The sequence below is a fragment of the Mustela nigripes genome, chromosome 15 (assembly GCF_022355385.1).
Source record: "Mustela nigripes isolate SB6536 chromosome 15, MUSNIG.SB6536, whole genome shotgun sequence".
In the NCBI taxonomy this organism is placed as follows: Eukaryota; Metazoa; Chordata; class Mammalia; order Carnivora; family Mustelidae; genus Mustela; species Mustela nigripes.
Genome location: NC_081571.1, coordinates 8,554,345 through 8,574,478, shown reverse-complemented (window position 1 = coordinate 8,574,478; position 20,134 = coordinate 8,554,345). Strand labels below are relative to the sequence as shown.

The 20,134-nt window shown below is 39.0% G+C and overlaps 1 protein-coding gene across 1 annotated transcript in view; it reads left to right on the top strand.

Annotated features, from left to right (window-relative positions):
* Nucleotides 1–20,134, top strand: part of LOC132002948 (phospholipid-transporting ATPase IB-like) — a 247,455-nt gene that overhangs the window by 191,257 nt on the left and 36,064 nt on the right. The window contains exons 36-37 of the mRNA XM_059378234.1: nt 5,083–5,171; nt 10,909–11,000. Coding sequence (XP_059234217.1) covers nt 5,083–5,171; nt 10,909–11,000 — 181 coding nt within the window. The remainder of the gene's footprint in view (nt 1–5,082; nt 5,172–10,908; nt 11,001–20,134) is intronic.

The following is a 20,134-nucleotide window of genomic DNA, read 5'->3' as shown; positions in this document are numbered from 1 at the left end:
CTGATTAACACTCACCTATTTGGCACCCATTGAGTACTCAGCACTGACGGTACCACCTGTTGGCAAGGATGAGGAACAACTGTAACTCTTGAACAATCAGTCTGGGCAACTGGCCATTTCTATTCAATTTAAAGAAATGCTTATCCCCATGACCCAACAATTCCATTTCTAGGTATTTACCCAAGAGACTTCTAAATATGGGTCCACATATTCAGCTACACAATGCAGAAAGATTCCCAACCAGGTACAACCCAAAAATATTTCACTAAGATACATTATAATGAAACTGTCAAAAATCAAACACAAAGAATCTTGAAAGCAACAAAAGACAAGAAGCTAATCACACACAAGGGAACTCTAGGAACAGATTTCTCAGAACAAACCTTGGAAGCCAAGAGTGGGTAGGATGCTACATTAAAAATTCTGAAGGAAAAACAACTACCAACCAAGAATATTGTATCCAGCAAAGCTGGAATTGAAAGTTTTCCAGGCAAACAAAAGCTAAAGAAGTTCTTCCCCACCGACCTGTCCTTACAAGAAATGTCAAAGGGACTTCTTTAAACTGAAATGAAAGGGCACTAGTCAGTAACAGAAAAGCATGAAATTATAAATCTCATAGGTAAAGGTTAATGTATAGTAAAGTTCATAATAATCTGATGTCGTAAAGGTGATGGATAAATCATTTCTAAAGCTAATATGAAGGTTAAAAGACAAAAGTAGTAAAAATAACTATAGTTGTAATTATTTGTTAGTAGGTACATGAGAAAAAATGTAAATGCTGACATCAAAAACATAAAAAGTGATGAAGAGGGTAAAAATGCAGACCTTTAGAATGCATTTGAACTTCAGTTGTTACCAACTTAAAATAGACTTAAAATATAAATAATTTTATGTAAGTTTCATGGTAACCACAGAACAGAAAAACCTATAGTAAATACACACACACACACACACACACACACACACACACAAAAGAGAAAGGAATCTAGGCATACCACTACAGAAAATCATCAAATCATAAAGAAAGAGAAGAAATGAAGGAACAAAGGAATTACTAAATAACAGGAAACAAAGAACAAAATGGCCATAAATATACACAGGCATATCTTGTTTTACTGTGCTTTTCCGTATGGCACTTCACAGCTGCTGCTTTCTCCCTCTGTCCTCCCCCCTTTTTTTTAACAAATTGAAAGTTTATGGCATACCCTGTCCACAGATCTATTGATGCCATTTTTCCAACAGCACTTGCTCACTTCATGTCTCTGTCACATTGTGGTAATTTGCACAATATTGCATACTTTTTCATTATTTTTTATGGTGATCTGTGAACAGTGACTTTGACTTGCTGAAAGTTCAAGTGATGGTAGGCATACATTAACATTAAATTATTTTTAATTAAGGTATGTACATTGTTCTTTTCAGGCATAATGCAATGATACACTTAAGAGACTCCAGTATAGTGCAAACATAACTTTTATATGTACAGGGAAAGCAAAAAATCCACTTGACTCCATTTATTGCAATATTAGCTATATTGTGGTAGTCTGAAACCAAGCCTGCAGTATCACTGAGGTGTGCCAATGGTTGTGAGTAATTTCTTTAAACATAACTAGACTAAATTATCCAATCAAAAGACATAGGATGGCTGAATGGATTGAAAAACAAAAGCCACCTATATGTTGCCTACAAGAGACTCACTTCAGATTTAAGGACACATGGAGAATGAAGGTGAAGGGATGGAAAATGATATTCCACACAAAAGGAAACCAAAAGAAATCTACGATAGCTATACGTATATCAGGCAAAGCAGAATTTAAAATAAAAACAAGAGACAAAGAAAGGCATTACATAATGATAAAGGGGTCAGTCGAATATGAGGATATGACATTTGTAAATATTTATGCACCCAACATAGAAGCACTACATGTATAAAGCAAATATTGACAGACCCAAAAGGAGAAATAAATAGCAATATAATAATAGTAACGGATTTAATACCCTACTTTCATCAATGAATAGATCTTTTAGACAAAAAATCAGTAAGGAAATATTGTGCTTAAATGCCCCATTAGACAATTGGCTTAACAGATACACACAGAACATTCCATCCCAAAGCAAGAGAGTGTATATTCTTCTCAAGTGAACATGCAACAACCTCCAAGATAGGCCATATGTTAAGCCACAAAACAAATCTTAGCAAATTTAAGAAGATTCAAGCATCTTTTCCAACCACAATGGTGTGAAACTGGAAATCAACTGCAAGAAGAAAACGAAAATACACAATGTGTGGAGATTAAACAACAAACAACTGAACAACCAGTGGATCAAAAAAGAAACTGAAAAAGAAATAAAAATACATCTATAGACAAATGAAAATGGGAAGGCAACATGGGGTGCAGTAAAAGCAGCTCTATGGACTTTCATTACAATAAATACCAACATTAAGATACAAAGACATCTCTCATAAAAAACTTCATGCTACACTTTAAGGAACTAGAAAAAGAAGATCAAAGTATGCCTCAAGTTAGCAGAAGGAAGGAAATAATTAAGATCAGAGCAGAAGTGAAAGACGAAACAATACAGAAAAGATCAATTAACGGCTGTGTGTGTGTGTGTGTGTGTGTGTGTGTGTTTTAAATAGACAAAATAGATAAACTTTTGGTTAGACTTGTGAAGAAAAAAAGAGCAAGGACTCAAATCAGAAATGAAAGAGGAGACATTACAACTGATACCACAGACATACAGAGGATCACAAAGCACAACTACAGAACCAAAGCAACCTTGAAGAAGAACAAAGCCGGAAGCATCACACTTTCAGGTTTCAAACTATATTACAAAGCAATTATGTTACATTTTACTATAAAGCTAATATATATCACTGTAGCAATCAAAACAGTATGGTACTGGTATAAAAAACAGATCTGGAAGATTGATACACAGGCAAATAGTTTTGTTAAACTGTACTTTAAAGATTTATGCATTTTATCACATACAAAATAAACCTCAAAAATAAGAAATCAAACTGAAAATATAAACACAATATACATTGTACGAAAATAAAGTTCACATAACAAAGGGCTAACCTCCCAAATAGATAAATTGTTTCCAGAAATCAGTGAAACCAAACACCTAAGCAGTAGAAAAATAGGCAAAGTATAAACACACAGTTCACAAAAAGAAATACTAAAGTTTCTTAAACATATGAAAATATCCTCAACTTTACTCATAGTAAGAAATGAAAATGCTAAGTATACAGGCAGGATATTTTTAATCTATCATTGTCAGCCACCCTTGGTTGGTGAAAACATGGGAAAGGAAAGAATTAAGGTAATTTGGCAATATCTATCAGAAATACAATTGCATATGGCCTTTGACTCAGTAATTCCACTTCTGGGATGTACCACCCCTTCTCATCCTCCCAATACTCACATAAGTCCTAGTGTCAGGGACTGCAGTAGTATTTGGAACAACCACCATTTAGGAACAACCATACCCATGTATACATCCACAAACTACAGTACTCTCTAGTTGTGAAAAGGAGTCAGGAAGCTTTCTGTGTTCTGAGGTGCAAATGATTCCAGGATGTATTAACAGAAAAAAAAAAAAAAAAGTTGAACCCTTTGTACAATATGCAACCTTTAGTGCAAAAGGGCAGGGATAATGACATATGAGCACTTTTCCTTCTAAAGCAACTCTGCAAAACTAGCTAAGAGACCACAAGGAGTGATTACTGGTAAGCAACAGAGGTGAGGAACCAGGAAGATGGGAAAAGGAAGTGGAATGTTTATTCTCTACATTTACATATTTTTCTCTTTAAATTCTTTTTTCTCTTTAAATTTTTAATGATGTAAATGCTTTATATGTGACCAATTTAAGAGAGACAGACAGAATGAGAGGAAGAGGGAGAGAGGAAGTGGAAGAGAGGGAGAGGAAGAAAGGGAGAAAACGGGAGGGAATGCAAATGAGTAAGTGGATTCTGGAGAGCCCAGAGCCCGGTGCTCGTGCTCGTCAACTCCTGGATATACAAACAAAAGTAAAAATCCTAATCTAAGTCTTTCAACAACTTTGGAAAATTCCAACCTTTTTTATGATTAACTTTTTTTTTTTTTTTAATTCTGGTTCAGAACACTATCACCTTCATTCCAGAGAGACTTCAAAGGGGGAAGTCAGTAGTCAGTCCGTCCCACGGCCATGCCCCTTGGTAACGACTTTTGACCTGCACCTCCCCAGGAGCTGCTCCTTCAGACAGTCCTTAGAAACCTTCCTCTGAGTCACAAAAGGGAAGCTGGCTGTAGAGGAGGCCCTCTTCCCACAGGAGGGCATGGGATAGGGGTACAGTTGTGGTTGTTGATAACAGCTGCAATTTGTCACACCAGCTGTGAGTCCCTCAGATCTCTGGAAATACCAGGATACATGGCAAATCCTTGAACAGCAAAAGGCCCCTATGGCCTGATGACATCTTAGAAGTGAGAAAACAGAGCAGCTTAGGTTGTATGGGGTTTGTTGTGGTTGTTTACCCTATTTTTCAGGCTTATAGAGAAAAAAAGAAGAAACTTCCCTAATTATGCTGCTTCTGCTTACCCACAATGATTCCACAACTCTTTGAAATTTAGACAGTAGTGAACTTGGGGCTTCCAGTGCAGTTCCATAGTAAGCCTTGGAGGGTTTAGTGAAGGGTCTCTTGTGCCTAGAGCTGAATGACACTTCTTGATACACATTGCTCAGAGTCTTGAACCAGGAAATTGAGACAGATTTTTAAAATACACACCATAAAATCTCTAAGATGCTCTGGAAGGCCAGAGGACTGACAGGACTTGCATTGTTCCATTCAATTCCTGGGGTTGGGTGGGGGCAGTTAGGAGAGCTATATATAAGAAATGTTCACAAGCAGAACCCCTATTTTAGAAGAAGCACCTTGCTGAGTGTCTGGATAATATAAATTTTATTTTAAATACATGAACACTCTCTAAAAAAGAAGACTTTTTTTCTTTTACCTTGTACCTCCCCCTCCAATGAAGTTGGAATTTTCTTTGAAATCTGTTCCAAAGAACTAAAGTGAGGCTATGATTGATTTTTTCACAGGGTGGAAGCAAAAAAAGTCCAAATGTTCTTTGCCACCCCGCCACACGAGGTAGTCCTCCAGAGTGAATCTTTTGATCAAAGCATCCCACGTAAGTAATGTACTGTACATCAGGCCATAAGCTGAGACTCTACCTACCGACATGAAGGATGGGTAATGCAATGTTAGGTGCTTCTTGAGGAGATGAGTCCAAGTAAAACGAGCCATAAAAAAGACAAGTATTGATGATTCCACTGATATGAGGTACTTAGAGTAGTCAAATTCATAGAGACAGAAAGGAGAATGGGGGTTTCCAGGGGATGGGGATGGGGGCAGTGGAGCGGGGACTCAGTGTTTAATGGGCACAGAGTTTCCGTTTGGGAAGATGGAAAGAGGTCCGCAGGCGGATGACGGCGTCTCCACGGCACTATGAACGGACGTAATGTCCCTGCACTGTACACTTAAACACCAGGAAGATGGTAAATTTTACGTAACATTTTACCACAATTTTTTAAAGGAAACTACGTGTGGTATTAAATGTGTTTTTAAAAAGTAAGGTAGTTGTCATAGGGCAGGAAGGCTCAACTGGATTCATCAAATTCATGTTCTTTGCCTAAAGCCAGTGCAGTCGGAAAAGAAGCAGTTCCTGGTCAACCATTCCTGAATGGTGACATCCTTAAATGTAACATCCTCACATTCTCAAGATCCTCTTACAGACTCCCAACATACCACTTAAAATGGAAAAGTGGTATCTGGCTCCAAATAACTTTTATCCTTAGAAATCTTATATACCCTTTTTGGTGGGTTTGATGTTAACATAGCCCACGTTGGACATGAAAACCGTTGGAAGTTATTTCATTTTCCTGTCATTTAACAAGAAATGCATCAGAGAAGTACCTACATGAAAGATTTAGGTCCTCTGTGACTCCTATCTGGTAACATGAGTGCTGAATGCTTTCCTGTGAAAGAAAACAAGGCAAACATGAAGGTACTACAAACAAAGAAATGTGGGATATTTACAGAGAATGAGAGCTAACTGTGCCTCTTTTCTGATCAAGGTGTTCACTGAAAGTTGTAGGCTTTTGTAATACTAGATTCTTTAATTGACTTTTTTTTTCATATCTCTGAGATTTATGTGTCTCTGGATTGATTGCTCTTTCTCCTTTGCACGTATACACACTTCTTCCTGTCTTGTGTCCAGCATTTTGCTTTTCCCCCTCTCCATATATATATATATATATATATGATTTTATTTATTTTATTTATTTATTTGTCAGAGAGAGAGCGAGCACAGGCAGAGTGGCAGGCAGAGTCAGAGGGAGAAGCAGGCTCCCCGTGGGGCAAGGAGCCCGATGTGGGACTCGATCTCAGGATGCTGGGATCATGACCTGAGCCGAAGGCAGCTGCTCAACCAACTGAGCCACCCAGGCGTCACTCCCTATATATTTTTAAGGAACAGAACCTGAAAGGTAACTGAAAATAAAAAATGAACCAGACAAGAAAACAAATTACAGCAGATGTCTTAAGGATTAGGGTTAACATTTCTCCAATCTTTCAAAAATGATGACCCTGATTTCTACATCCCAGAGAAAAATGGGTCAAAAATGAAATTCCTCAGCTGCCAGTTGCTCTCACCCACACACTCTGCCCTCCTGCTTGTTTCCACAGACTGCCTCTCATGCCAGTGCGTGGCCACTGACTCCATTTGCTCTTGCGCACCCAAGAACCTCATTCCCGTCATTCTTTCCTTTATCTCCTATGTCACCACTTTTTCACTCTCCTCTACTAGATCATTCTTACCAGCATAAAAAAGGTTGTCTCAAAGAATAGAACTTTCTCTGGACCACACCTCACCCACTAGAACATGCTTCATATTTCTTGAACTCCTTTGCAACAACAAATGGTCTGTATCCATTTTCTCCAAATCCCTTTCTTCCATTCTCCCTGAAACTCACACCATCAAACCTTCCCTCCTACTACTTAACTGACATTTTTCCAGTCAAGGCCACCAATGATGTCCAAAACTGAGCCCTTGGTCTCCTCTCCACCAAGACTGTTCCATCTGTAGTCTTCACCTGAAGACAACAGCACGCTTCCAATTGCTCAAGCCAAAATCCTTGTAGTCCTTTTAATTCTTCTAATGTATTAGATGTCTCTGCCATCACATTGTATTCAGAGACAGACCATGTCTCACTCACACCCCTATGGCATCTTGATCTGGACCACCATGACCTGCCTGTGTTACTACAACAATCTCTTAACAAGTCTCCTGCTTCTACCCTTGACTCTTGTACAGCAGCCAAAGTGATCTATTTAAAATCATGTCAGCACAGGCGCATCAACTTTCCACACATCAAAATCCTGCAATGGCTAGCATCACATTCAATATAAAAGCCTTACAATGGCCAAAAAAAGACTTAATTGATCTGGACCCTGTTACTTTCCTGGTGCCATCTAATCTTCTTCCTCCTTCATTGCACTCCAACCTCTGTGCTCTTCTTATATCAGGAATTCTCCCACCCCAGGGCATTTGCACTGCCTGACACTTCAGCCCAGAAAACAAACCTCTTGTTATCTGTGTTGCTCACTCTCTCACTTACTTCAAGTCTTTGCCCAAATATTACCTTCTTAATGAAACCTACCTTGACCTCTCTATTGCAACACAATCCCAACCAATTTCAGCCTTTTCTTTTGTTCATAGCTCTTTAGTATACTCTTGGGTACTACATGATTAACTATTTGTTATATGCTTATTATCTTCATGGGCTAACATATTTGTATTGCTAGAACGTAAGCTCTGTAAGAACAAGGATTTTTGCCTCACTAATTTATTCTAAGAATGAATATATGTAGTAGACACTCAGTATAATCTTTCTAAATGAACTAATTGACTAACGAAGAGTCCAGGCAGGATTACATCTACTAACAAATAGCCATTTCTTCTTCCATTAGTCCAATGGCAACTATACATACAAAATGGAGCCAGTATTTGTTGGGCACATACTGTGCTCTTGCCCACTGTTGAATACTGGGCCTTATTGCACTGAATATTTGGAGCCACCATATGGAGACAGTTATTAACTACTGTTGAATGACAAGCTAACTGATTGAATCTTCATTTTGCAAGGAAGGAAGTGATGGTTCAGCAAATTTAGTCACTTGCCTTAGATTATATAACTAGAAACGACTGGAAGACAGACTGGAACTTCGGTCTGTCTCATTCCAAAGTGGCACATTGTTCAGTTCCATGGGAATTCAGCTGACAAACGGGAATCAGATGGGCAACTGCATCCCAGCTCTGCCTCTTAACTTGCTATGCAACACAAGGCATGTTACTTACTCTCTCTGAGCTGCCCTCGTTCTACCTTTTTTGGTACTGGGGTCACTGTAGGTAATATGGGATGTTAAAGGACATGTGTATCCAGACTTGAATAGAGGGATAAGTGCTTTATGCAGGAATCACATGGTCCTAAAACCACTACCAAAAGTTTTGTAATAAATGAAGATATGAAGGACTTTAAAATGTCATGGAATATATATGAGAAATATAAAAGTATATTTCAGTTACCTCAAAAAATACTTTAAAAATATTATGTAGGAAGAAATTATTTTCATGACTCACTTTTTAAAAATGGCAAAATAGAGAATACTATTGGACAGCTAGAAATTGTATAGGATTATAAGAGATTCTAAGGTGTGTTCTCTATGACATTTTTCATTCCTGGAGGTGAAGTTCCTCAGCCAGTTTGTAGGTTTTTGGGTCCTGTATGTTTTTCTGTGCTTCACCACAATATTAAGTTGAATTTGTAAAGTGCTCTGAGCTCCTCAAATAAGTAGAGGTTCTCTGTTAACTGTAATTAATAATTCTTTCTTGAGCCAGAAAATTTTGACTTTATTTACAATGAAGTGAACTAAATACGATGATTATGCCAAAATAATAAGAAATGACATGGTTGATTCTGAAATCTGCTAAACGTTTTACCAGGATGAAGAAGGGGGAAATGACTTGAAAATGCCTCCTACTTCAATTCTATCTCCCTCTCCTTACCTCCCTTGCCTCTGTCCCCCATCCTCCCAGATTCTGGCTGCAGCTGAGCATTTAGAAAGCTGATGCACTGGGAAACCAGCCCAGGAAAGTTCAGGAATTGGGTCCATGGGTGACTTTCCCCAGACCCCATCATTACTCTGTGGCTGTCAGAACTTCCCAAAAGATGAAAAAAGTGGGAAAGGCTAAGAGTTGGAAGCTTCCTCTGAGCTCCCCATTTGGATGTAAATGGAAGCTAGAGAGGTTCATCAGGCAGAAACTGGTGACCTGATGGTGCACCTTTGTCAGGCTGAGGGGTAAAGGCTGGACAGGTGGAGGATCCTGGTCCCGGTTGTCCCTCTTCAGCTCTCTCTCCTCCCAGAGAACACAGCAGATTGGAAAACCAGCCCAGATTTCCAAAAGATACCATTTATTTCTGAGTTAGCAGCAGATACTAGTTTTCTGTGGCCAGATCTTTATACAATTTAGGGAAACTTTTTAGGAAAATTAGGTTTAAATGCAAATATTTAGAATGAGTAAAAAAAAAAAATCAAAACAAATGCTAGTATACAAAAGAAAATTCTAAGACATTACCTACCCTTGAGTGGAGGTAATGTGGCTGAAACTTAATCAGCTCACAAAAGACCCTCTCTGTGTACACACCTTGTAAAAACTAAGAAATAATTTTTCAGGCCATATCCGAAATATTCTTTCAGAACCTCCTGCTCCCTGGGGTTAAGACAAGAATTAAAAATAGGAAAACAGGTTTTGTCTCTGTCTGGGGAAGAGACAATTTAAAATGCTATCACATCTTCCATTTAAAAAGGTGACGGGGAAGTGAATGAAGAGGGCAGGGATATGTTTTAATTTGTTCATTTTTATGTCCCTCCTTGTTTTTGTGATTAGTACATTTAACATAAAAATAGACAGCTGTTTTTTCACCTTTGGCTATTGGCATGGCTGACGTAAAATGGGCCCACTCTCCAAAAGCGGAGGCCTCTGAATGCTCTGAAATGCTGCCTCTGGGTTTTCTTGCCACACCTGCAGGCCCTGTCCTGCAGTATTATGTTCTTCAGAGCTCCTGAGAGCATCCCTGGATCCACTGGGGAAACACTTGGGTGGTTCTAAAATATACCAAAGTTTCACCTTGAGATTGTGACCAAGTTCCTCTCAGTGGGCAGGAAAGAGAAGGAAGCCCGTCCCCAGCCATTGGGAGCTATTGCTACCAGCACCCACCCACAACCTCAACAGTGGTTCTCTGTGCCTTTTACTGAGGCCAGAAGCAGGTGCATCAGCTGGAAAGTTGTTAGAAATGTCGGTTCTTGAGCCCCTACAGCAGACTTACTAAACCAGAAATTCTGGAGGTGGGACCAGTGGTCACCAAGTGAATTCTGGTGCACAATGAAGTGTGAGAACCACTGGTCCAAGTGTTGGTACCAGACCCTGGGATTTTACCAGCTTTCAGGTGATGCTACTGAGGGGAGAGGTCTGGGACACTCGTCTTTCCTTCCACATAGAAACACTGCAGTTAATCCAATAATCCAATAATGGATAGACGTTACTTTTCTTCTTTCAATTGTGGCCCCCAAAATGGGTATGTTTAAAGGGCTCCCCTAAGTGGTAACCTGCAAGGTGCTGCATTACCATTCTCTCATCATACCTCACCACTTTACCTGCGTCTGTTACTGGCCTGGCTGATGTGGCTAGTTGTTATCCAATGCGTCCAATGGCTAATGCGTCTCCATTGGGTAGGAGTCTTACTTTCTGCTAGCAGAATGCTCCCTGTACATTAGTGCTCCTAACACTAACTGTTTTACACTTCCAGGTGGGTATGCATTTTCTCAAGTGGAACAAGCTGTGATCACTCAAGAAGAACTAATCCGTTCTTACAACACTACTAAAAGCAAACAGGATAAGGTAACTATGGACTCTTCCCACTCCAGACAGAAGTAAGGTTCAGACCACGACATCCTGTGTTCTCATGTCCATCCCCAAGATTGCAGAACATGCCAACACCCCAAACACTCATTTCTTGTGGCTCTGGGCACAGTTTGTTATTTATGTATCAACTGAGTCGTAATCCTTGGATATAAATAATGGGGGTGCCTATTTTTCTTAATTTTTCTTCAGTGTTTTATCTAACCTGTTTACTTTTCTGTTGTTTTGAGATAATTTGTCAGTTCAGTCTGAAGTACAAAATTAAAAGCATTTTGTTTCACCAAAATTTAAGCTTCGGTGCAAGTTATTTCAGGAGAAAAGGATAAAAGGCCATGATGCATAACAAGCCTATCTCAGTTGAAAAGGAGCCACACAGAAAACTCACAGATTAAGGTGGCATATAAAGGAAGCACATAAAAGCATATAAAATATAAAAAGATAAAAAATATAAAATATTTTTCTAAATAGTATGTCCTGTCACTCTGAATCATATCTTATTTGTAGGAAATTTGCACAGTATTCTTGGTTTTTTAAAAAGATTTAATTTATTTATTTGACAAAGAGAAAGGGAACACAAGCAGTGGGGAGAGGGAGAAGCAGGTTCCTCACTGAGCAGGGAACCCAATGCAGGACTCAATCCAAGGACCCTGGTATCATGACCTGAGCCAAAAGCAGATGCTTAATGACTGAGCCACCCAGGTACCCGTCTTGATTTTTTAATGAATTCACATAATAGGTATAATATGCTGTAATCTCAGGTTTCAAAATCAGTGTGCAAAAATTAACCTATCTCATTATTTTCTGTACATCAATTTAATCTCCATTCTGATTTCCCGCATGCATTAGGACTTAGTGGGAAATTCAGCCACAGTCATTGTTGGGACTGTGCTTCAGGCTTGTACTAACTCCCTAGAGTTTCACACAATGCACAGCATCAGGGAACTCTCTGTTCTTCTGTCATCTTCCCACACAAGTCACCACTAAAACAAACAGTTTATTTTGGTCACTTTCTGAGGCTTCTGTACCAAGTGTGGGAAACCAGAACCTCTGCGGAGCTTGGAAATCCCCATGACTGTTAATGATTCTAGGTCACTAATTCTGATGTGTGGGAAGGTATATTCCCCATATAGCCAAAGAATTCTCAGACACCAGCTGGGTGCCATGTGATTCAACTCAATTCTGACACTATCTACCTGAAGATAGCATCAGACCCCCCAGGTTAAGGACTCAGTCCCACAAGACTCCTCCCCCCGACCATCTCCACATACACACTTCAGATGCCAATGTCACCTGTGCTTCTGACCAGCTGGTTATAAGTCAAAAGTTCCTAATGACACCCTCCTTGGATCCAGTTAATTAGCTTGAGCAGCTCACAGAACTCTGGAAACCCATTTACTCATCAAATTACCAATTTACTACAAAGGATATTAAATAATATGAAAGAATATGATTCAACAGTCAGATGAAGAGATACATAGGGCAAGGCCCCAAACAAAGCAGCTTCTCTCCCAGTGGAGTTTGAGCCCAGCATGGTAATACATGGAAAAAATTTTGGTTCACCAACCCAGAAGCATTCCAAAACTGTTCCTTTTGGTTGTTTATGGGGCTTCATTACATAGGCATGATTGATGAGATCATTGGCCATTGGTGAATGAGTCAGCTCCACTCCTTCACCCTCCCTAGAAAGGGGTGGGTGGGACTCAAATTTCCAACCCTCTATTTATTGGTGGTTCCCCTGGTAACCAGGTCCCATCCTAAGTTTTTTTTCCAAAAATTACCTCATTAACATAAACCCAGTTGTAGTAGGAAGGAAGTTAATAGCAACAAAAATACAGCATTTCACCTTTATGTGTCAGAGCATTTTCAGGAACTGAAGACAAGAAACCAAATATTATAACAAAAAATGTTCTCATTGCTCTTACCACCCAGGGAATTCCAAGGATTTTTGTTGCTGTGAGCCAGGAAACACTGACAAAAACCAAATATATATGAGAAATATTTTGGTCATTCAGATGACCATTTTGACCAAATATGTATTTCTTATAAATCATAATATTGCACCTGTGGTCCAACATTGCCAGCAAAGCCATTCCTCTCCTGAAACACATCATCATCCCAGTGCACACTGAAGGAATGAGGAGAGAGTTTTCAAATTCCCCCTGTAGTCTAAAGTCCCCTTTCTCACACCCATTCTACTTAGTGAGTTTTTAAAAGTGAAACCCAAGAATTCTTGAAGGTGGGATCCTCTATTTTCTGTCCTTCTATCCAAATGACTCCTCTGAAGAAATAGCCCTAAAGGCCTGATAACTGTTTAAAAGGAGAGAAGGCAATGAGAGAAACATGGTGGAAGAAAAACCTAATTAAGAGAACATGGCAGGGCTGTCTACTATCACCACTGCTATTCAACATAGTACTACAAGTCCTAGCCTTAGCAATCAGACAACAAAAAGAAATAAAAGGCATCTGAACTGGCAAAGAAGTCGGGAAATTCTCACTCTTTGCAAATGATAGGATACTTTATGTGGAAAACCCAAAAGACTCCAATCCAAAACTGCTAGAAGTCACACAGGAATCAGTAAAGTGTCAGGATATAAAATCAATGCACAGAAATAAGTTGCATTTATATACACCAACAGCAAGACAGAAGAAAGAGAAATTAAGGAGTTGATCCCATTTACAATTGCACCCAAAACCACAAGATACCTAGGAATAAACCTAACCAAAGAGGCAAAGAGTTTGTACCCAGAAAACTAAAAAGTACTCATGAAAGAAATTGAGGAAGTCACAAAGAAATGGAAAAATGTTCCATGCTCATGGATTGGAAGAACAAACATTGTGAAAATGTCTATGCTACCTAAAGCAATCTACACGTTTAATGCAATTCCTATAAAAATGCCACCCATTTTTTTTTCAAAGAAATGAAACAAATAATCCTAAAATTATGTATGGAATCATAAAAGACCCTGAATAGCCAGAGGAATGTTGAAAAAGAAAACCAAAGTTGGCAGCATCAAAATTCCAGTGCTATTACAAAGCTGTAATCATCAAGACAGTATGATACTGGCACAAAAACAGACACATAGATCAATGGAACAGAATAGAGAGCCCAGAAATGAAACCTCAACCATGGTCAATTAATCTTTGACAAGGCAAGAAAGAACGTCCAATGGAATAAAGACAGCCTCTTCAACAAATGGTGTTGGGAAAATTGGACAGCCACATGGAGAAGAATGAAACTAGACCATCTTACATCATACATAAAAATAGACTCAAAATGGATGAAAGACCTCAATGTAAGACAGGAAGCCATCAAAATCCTTGAGGAGAACACAGGCAGCAACTTCTTGGACCTCAGCTGCAGCAACAAAATTGTATCCATGAATGAAAAAACAAATTGTGATATGTCCACACAATGGAATATTATCGCACTATAGCAAGTAATTAAATACTGATATACACACAACATGGACAAACCTTAAAAACTATGCTAAGTAAAATGTCGGAGGCAGGCCCCTGGCCAGGGCGGCCTCCCCCATTAAAAGATGGCACCTGGCTAGTTGCCAGGTTAGGATTGCCTCGTGAGACTAAGCAGAACACCCAAAGAGGAAGTAAACAGCATTGGTTGCTAGCGAAGTTGTTCGTTTAGGTGCACAGCCTGATTCGCTCCCTGCTGTACCCTGCTCGCTGATTGGTCATGTAAACGTATATAAGTGCATAGACATGCGGAAATCGAGAAGATACATCTGAACTGGGGCTTCTTGTCGTCCTTGCGGGTCGAGGGCGATAAATGGTGCCGGCACCCAGGAACTAAATAAAGGCATCTTGCAAGGTAATCCACAGGTAAGTGGGGACATTAGCCATGTTCAAAAGTGGGAATTCCGCAGTAAAGCGGGGAGTAAAGGTCGACTGAAGTATATGCGTGTAAAAAGTTAATGTGCTAGTTAGTGTCTTTAATGTCCACGTCTGTTATCTGTGTGTTCATAATGGGATCTGAAGTATCTAAAGTGCGGTTGGAAGGGTCTTTAAAAGACCTGCTGAAAGCCAATGGAACTCCACTAAAAGCAAAAGCTGCTCGGGCCTTTTTGAATACAGTGGAAAAGGTGGCTCCATGGTTCCTAGATGAAGGCTTGCTAAACATACCTCAATGGGACCACCTGTGATCCAGGGTTTGGCCCCTGTGAAACCTATTAATGCCTCGGGGCCATATCAACCTTTTAAGTTGCCCAGGTGCACCAATAACAGGGTATGGCCACCGGAGTGGTCTGGATGTCAGAGTACCTTGCACTCAGTTTACATCAATGAAATGCATAGCTTTACATTCACTCCACACTTTCCTACTTATAAAAATAATACCTTTACAGGGTACAATTATTGCTTTCAAAATCCTAAGCAAGGCAATCCCTCCTCTCCCTTTGATGCATGGCAGGTCTGTAACTTGCTAGGAGCATGAACTGATATCTCAGCAGTGTCCATGTTAAATGGTGGCAAATTCCTCAACTGTTCTTATCAACAAAATGACTCTAGTACCTTTGAGACAACAGTTAATGTGTCTTGTCCCAATAATATTACTTATCAGCCCACTCCCATATGTGTCTCGCCACCGTTCCTTTTCCTTGTAACAAATGCTAGCGAGCTGAATGATACGTTGAATTGCACTAAGAATTGCTATCTTTCCCAGTGCTGGAATGTCACGGCCTTCAAGCTGGCTGTGATTATGCGGATCCCTACCCATGTTCCTATCCCAGTTTCCATTCCAGAGGACAAGTTACCGGTGGTGCTATCCAGAAAGAAGAGAGATTTTGGTATTACAGCCACCGTTGTGACAGCATTGGCTATATTTACAGCAGCTGCCACGGCAGCAGCAGTCTCGCTTGCTGCAACTATACCCACTGTGGAAGCTGTGAACACCCTTGCAGAAGGAACGGCGGCTGCCCTTCAAACACAGACTCAGATCAATGCAAATCTGCAAGCAGGAATCCTGATAGTCAATCAGAGAGTGGATTCGGTTCAAGAACAAGTGAACATATTGGGGGCCCTATTGGGACTGGGATGTATAACACCCTTCCCGGCAATTTGTGTAACTCCCATAGCCTATACTAATATGAGTGACTTACAAAATGTCTCCCGACAGCTCTCCCAATACTTGCGGAATTAGTCCGTAGAATTCCAAAACTACACTCAGCACCTGCTACTAGGCATAACAAGGATAAATAACACCAGAGTTGAGCTTGCAACCCTCCCAGAGATAATCAAAACATTGCAAGATGTGTTAACCTTTACAGAACAATGGGCTAGCGTAATTGGTCTGATGACAGTCCTCGTAGTGGGCTTGATTCTACTAGAAAGGAAACTGCAAATTTGGAGGCGACAGCAACATAGGCAACAGCAAGCCATGGTGCAGGCCTTGTTAGCCATCGAGGCTGGAACATCCCCCCCAAGTATGGCTAAGTATGCTGGACCGGTAGTCAACAATGGGTAAGATTGGTGGGGTAAATATACCAACCTAAGACAGGACGCAGATCATTGATATCTGCTGTCTGATGACAGGTAAGGATATTCCCCGCCACTGACAACCTAAGACAGGCACAATCCCTGCCATAAAAGAAAAAAGGGGGAGATGTCGGAGGCAGGCCCCTGGCCAGGGCGGCCTCCGCCATTAAAAGATGGCTCCTGGCTAGTTGCCAGGTTAGGATTGCCTCGTGAGACTAAGCAGAACGCCCAAAGAAGAAGTAAACAGCATTGGTTGCTAGCGAAGTTGTTTGTTTAGGTGCACAGCCTGATTCACTCCCTCCTGTACCCTGCTCGCTGATTGGTCATGTAAACATATATAAGTGCGTAGACTTGCGGAAATCGAGAAGATACATCTGAACTGGGGCTTCTTGTCGTCCTTGCGGGTCGAGGGCGATAGTAAAAAAAAAAAAAAAAAAAAAAAAGTCATTAATGGCCACATATAATATGATTCCATTAGGGAAGTTCATAAGCAAAACTATAGATATATAAAAGAGATTAGTAGTTGCTTAGGGTTGGTGGGAAGATGAAGGGGACAGGTTAATATCTAAAGGGTACAGTGTTTCTTTTTGAGGTGGAGAACATGTTCTAAAATTGACTGCAGTAATAGTTGCACATATTTGTGAATATATTAAAAAACATTGAGTCATGTACTTTAAATGGATGCATTGTGATTTAAATCTCAATAAAGCTATTTTCAAAAGTTACTCAGGTGAATTCTACTTCTAATCACAATATACTAAACTTGCTCTCCTGCTTAAAAATAAACTGGATTGGATTATTTGTTCTTTGGTTGTTGAGTTTGCTAAGTTCTTTATAGATTCTGGACACTAGTCCTTTATCTGATATGTCGTTTGCAAATATCTTCTCCCATTCTGTCAGTTGTCTTTTGATTTTGTTAACTGTTTCTAAAGATACAAATGTAGTGATCCAAAGGGGCACGTGTACTCGAATGTTTATAGCAGCAATGTCCACAATAGCCAAACTATGGAAAGAACCTAGATGTCCATCAACAGATGAATGGATCAAGAAGATGTGGTATATATACACAACGGGATACTATGCAGCCATCAAAAGAAATGAAATCTTGCCATTTGCGACAACATGGATGGAACTAGAGCGTATCATGCTTAGCGAAATAAGTCAAGCGGAGAAAGACAACTATCATATGATCTCCCTGATATGAGGAAGTGGTGATGTAACATGGGGGCTTAAGTGGGTACGAGAAGAATAAATGAAAGAAGATGGGATTGGGAGGGAGACAAACCATAAGTGACTCTTAATCTCACAAAACAAACTGAGGGTTGCTGGGGGGAGGGGGTTTGGGAGAAGGGGGTGGGATTATGGACATTGGGTAGGGTATGTGTTTTGGTGAGTGCTGTGAAGTGTGTAAACCTGGTGATTCACAGACCTGTACCCCTGGGGATAAAAATATATGTTTATAAAAAATAAAAAATTATATTAAAAAAAACTTAAAAAAAATAAACTGGAAAAGCATATGAAAAAAAATTTCAGATATTAGAAAGGGCAGCATAGTAATATAATTTCCAAGATAAAAGACTTAAAGTAAGCCATACTACTTCCCAGGCTTTCTTCCTAGAGGCACTTTGCAGGTCATGGTGCAGAAAAGTAGGACCCAAGCAAAGCACAGTATTCTCAGTGAATAGGGGAAACTAAGCCAAAAGTCTGGGGAGGCTGAGTCAGCTGATATTTGCTGGGTATAGTACTATTGAAAAAGGAGCTGTGTACATAAAGTTCTAAACATTTATTTATGGATATTCTAGAATAACTAGCTAGATGCTAATCCTACATATATGAGGAATGAAACTCAATGAAATTGGGCAAAGACAACTACCAGAGACATGTGAGCTGGACAATTCACAGAGCTTCCTCAGGATGCAGTATTTAACCAAATAGGGTGGAAATGGTTTGATGAATACTTGATATATTCCATAGAGACCCCAAAAGACCCATATCTTAATAGTAAGGCTAAGTTAACACTACAGCGAGAACTACTCTAGACTCAATCTTATTTTGACAAAGCTTATTTTAGCAAATCTTGAAAGGAAGCCTCCAAAGCATCAAGGGGATCCATAGTTAATTTAGCCGACTATAAGAAAAAAGCCTCTAACAGAAGAAAACAAAACCAGAGACTTCAGTGTAACAGTAACAATGTCCAACATTTAGTAAAATTGTCAAATAGATATTCAAAGGAGGAACACTTAATCTATAAACAAAATAAAAATCATCTGAGCGACCTAGATCTGAGAGATGATAGAATTAACAGACAAGAACTTTATAACAACTGTTACAAATATGTTTAATGACTAAGGACAACATGAACACAATGAGGAAAAAAACAAAAACCATAAAAAACAAACTTCTTGAGCAGAAGAAAAATATACTAAATGAAAATTTCATTGAAAAAGTTTAGCATATTAAACACTGCAGAATAAAAAAAATAAAAACTTGAACATAGTATTAGAAACAATCCAAACTAAAGCACAAAGAAAAAGGCTAAAAACTGAAAAAAGCACCAGTTACCTATGAGACAATATCAAGCAGAATATGCATTCTTTTGAGTTGCAGATAAATAGAAAAAAAAAATCACTGAAGACACAAAGGCAGAATATTTTCAAAGCATGATCTGAGAAGCATAGCCAACCCATGGTACACTAACCACACACACACACACAAAGCATAATCAGTTTGCTGAAAATCAAGGATCAGGAGAAAAATCTTAAAGTTAACCAGAAGGTAAAACACACACACACACACACACACACACACACACACACACACACATTATAACGTTAAGAGAAAGCAAATTGAAAAACTGAAAATGACTATTGACTTCTCAGAAAAGCCAAAAGGAAATTTGCTGAAAGAAGAAAAAATATTGTCAACCTGAATTCTACAGCTAGTGAAAATATCCTTCAAGATGAAAGGGGAAGATAAGGTATTTTTCTGACAAAAATTATGAGTTTACCACAGACAATCCTGAGCTAAAAGAAGATATTTAAAGGAAGTTGTTTAGGCAGAACACGATAAGAGATGGAAAATCTGAAATACAAAAACTTCAAAATGGTAATTTTTGGAGAAATAGAAACAAACTTATTTTCTAATTTAAAAATGTTTTTATTTAATCCAAAATTAGTAAGAATGTATTGCAGGGTTTATAATATATGTAGAACAAAATGTCCACAATAGTACAAAGGAAAGGAGGGAGGAAAGTATTATACAGTTTTTACATTATATGTTACATGATTTAATATTATTGAAAGGTAGTCTATGGTAAACTAAAGAGGTATACTAAAAATTGAGAGGTATAAAGTTAAAATTTATACCTATAATAAAAAATTATTAAAAATAAAGAGGTATACTAAAAATTATAGACAACTGCTAAAAACTTAAATAAAATGGTATGTCTAATAAAAAAGTTTATGGGATCAAAAAATGGAATACCAAAAATAATTAACAGAGAGGGAGGTAAACCATAAGAGACTCTTAAATACAGAGAATAAAATGAGGGTTGCTGGAAGCATGGTGGGTGGCAGATGAGCTAAATGGGCAATAGGTATTAAGGAGGGCACTTGTTGGGATGA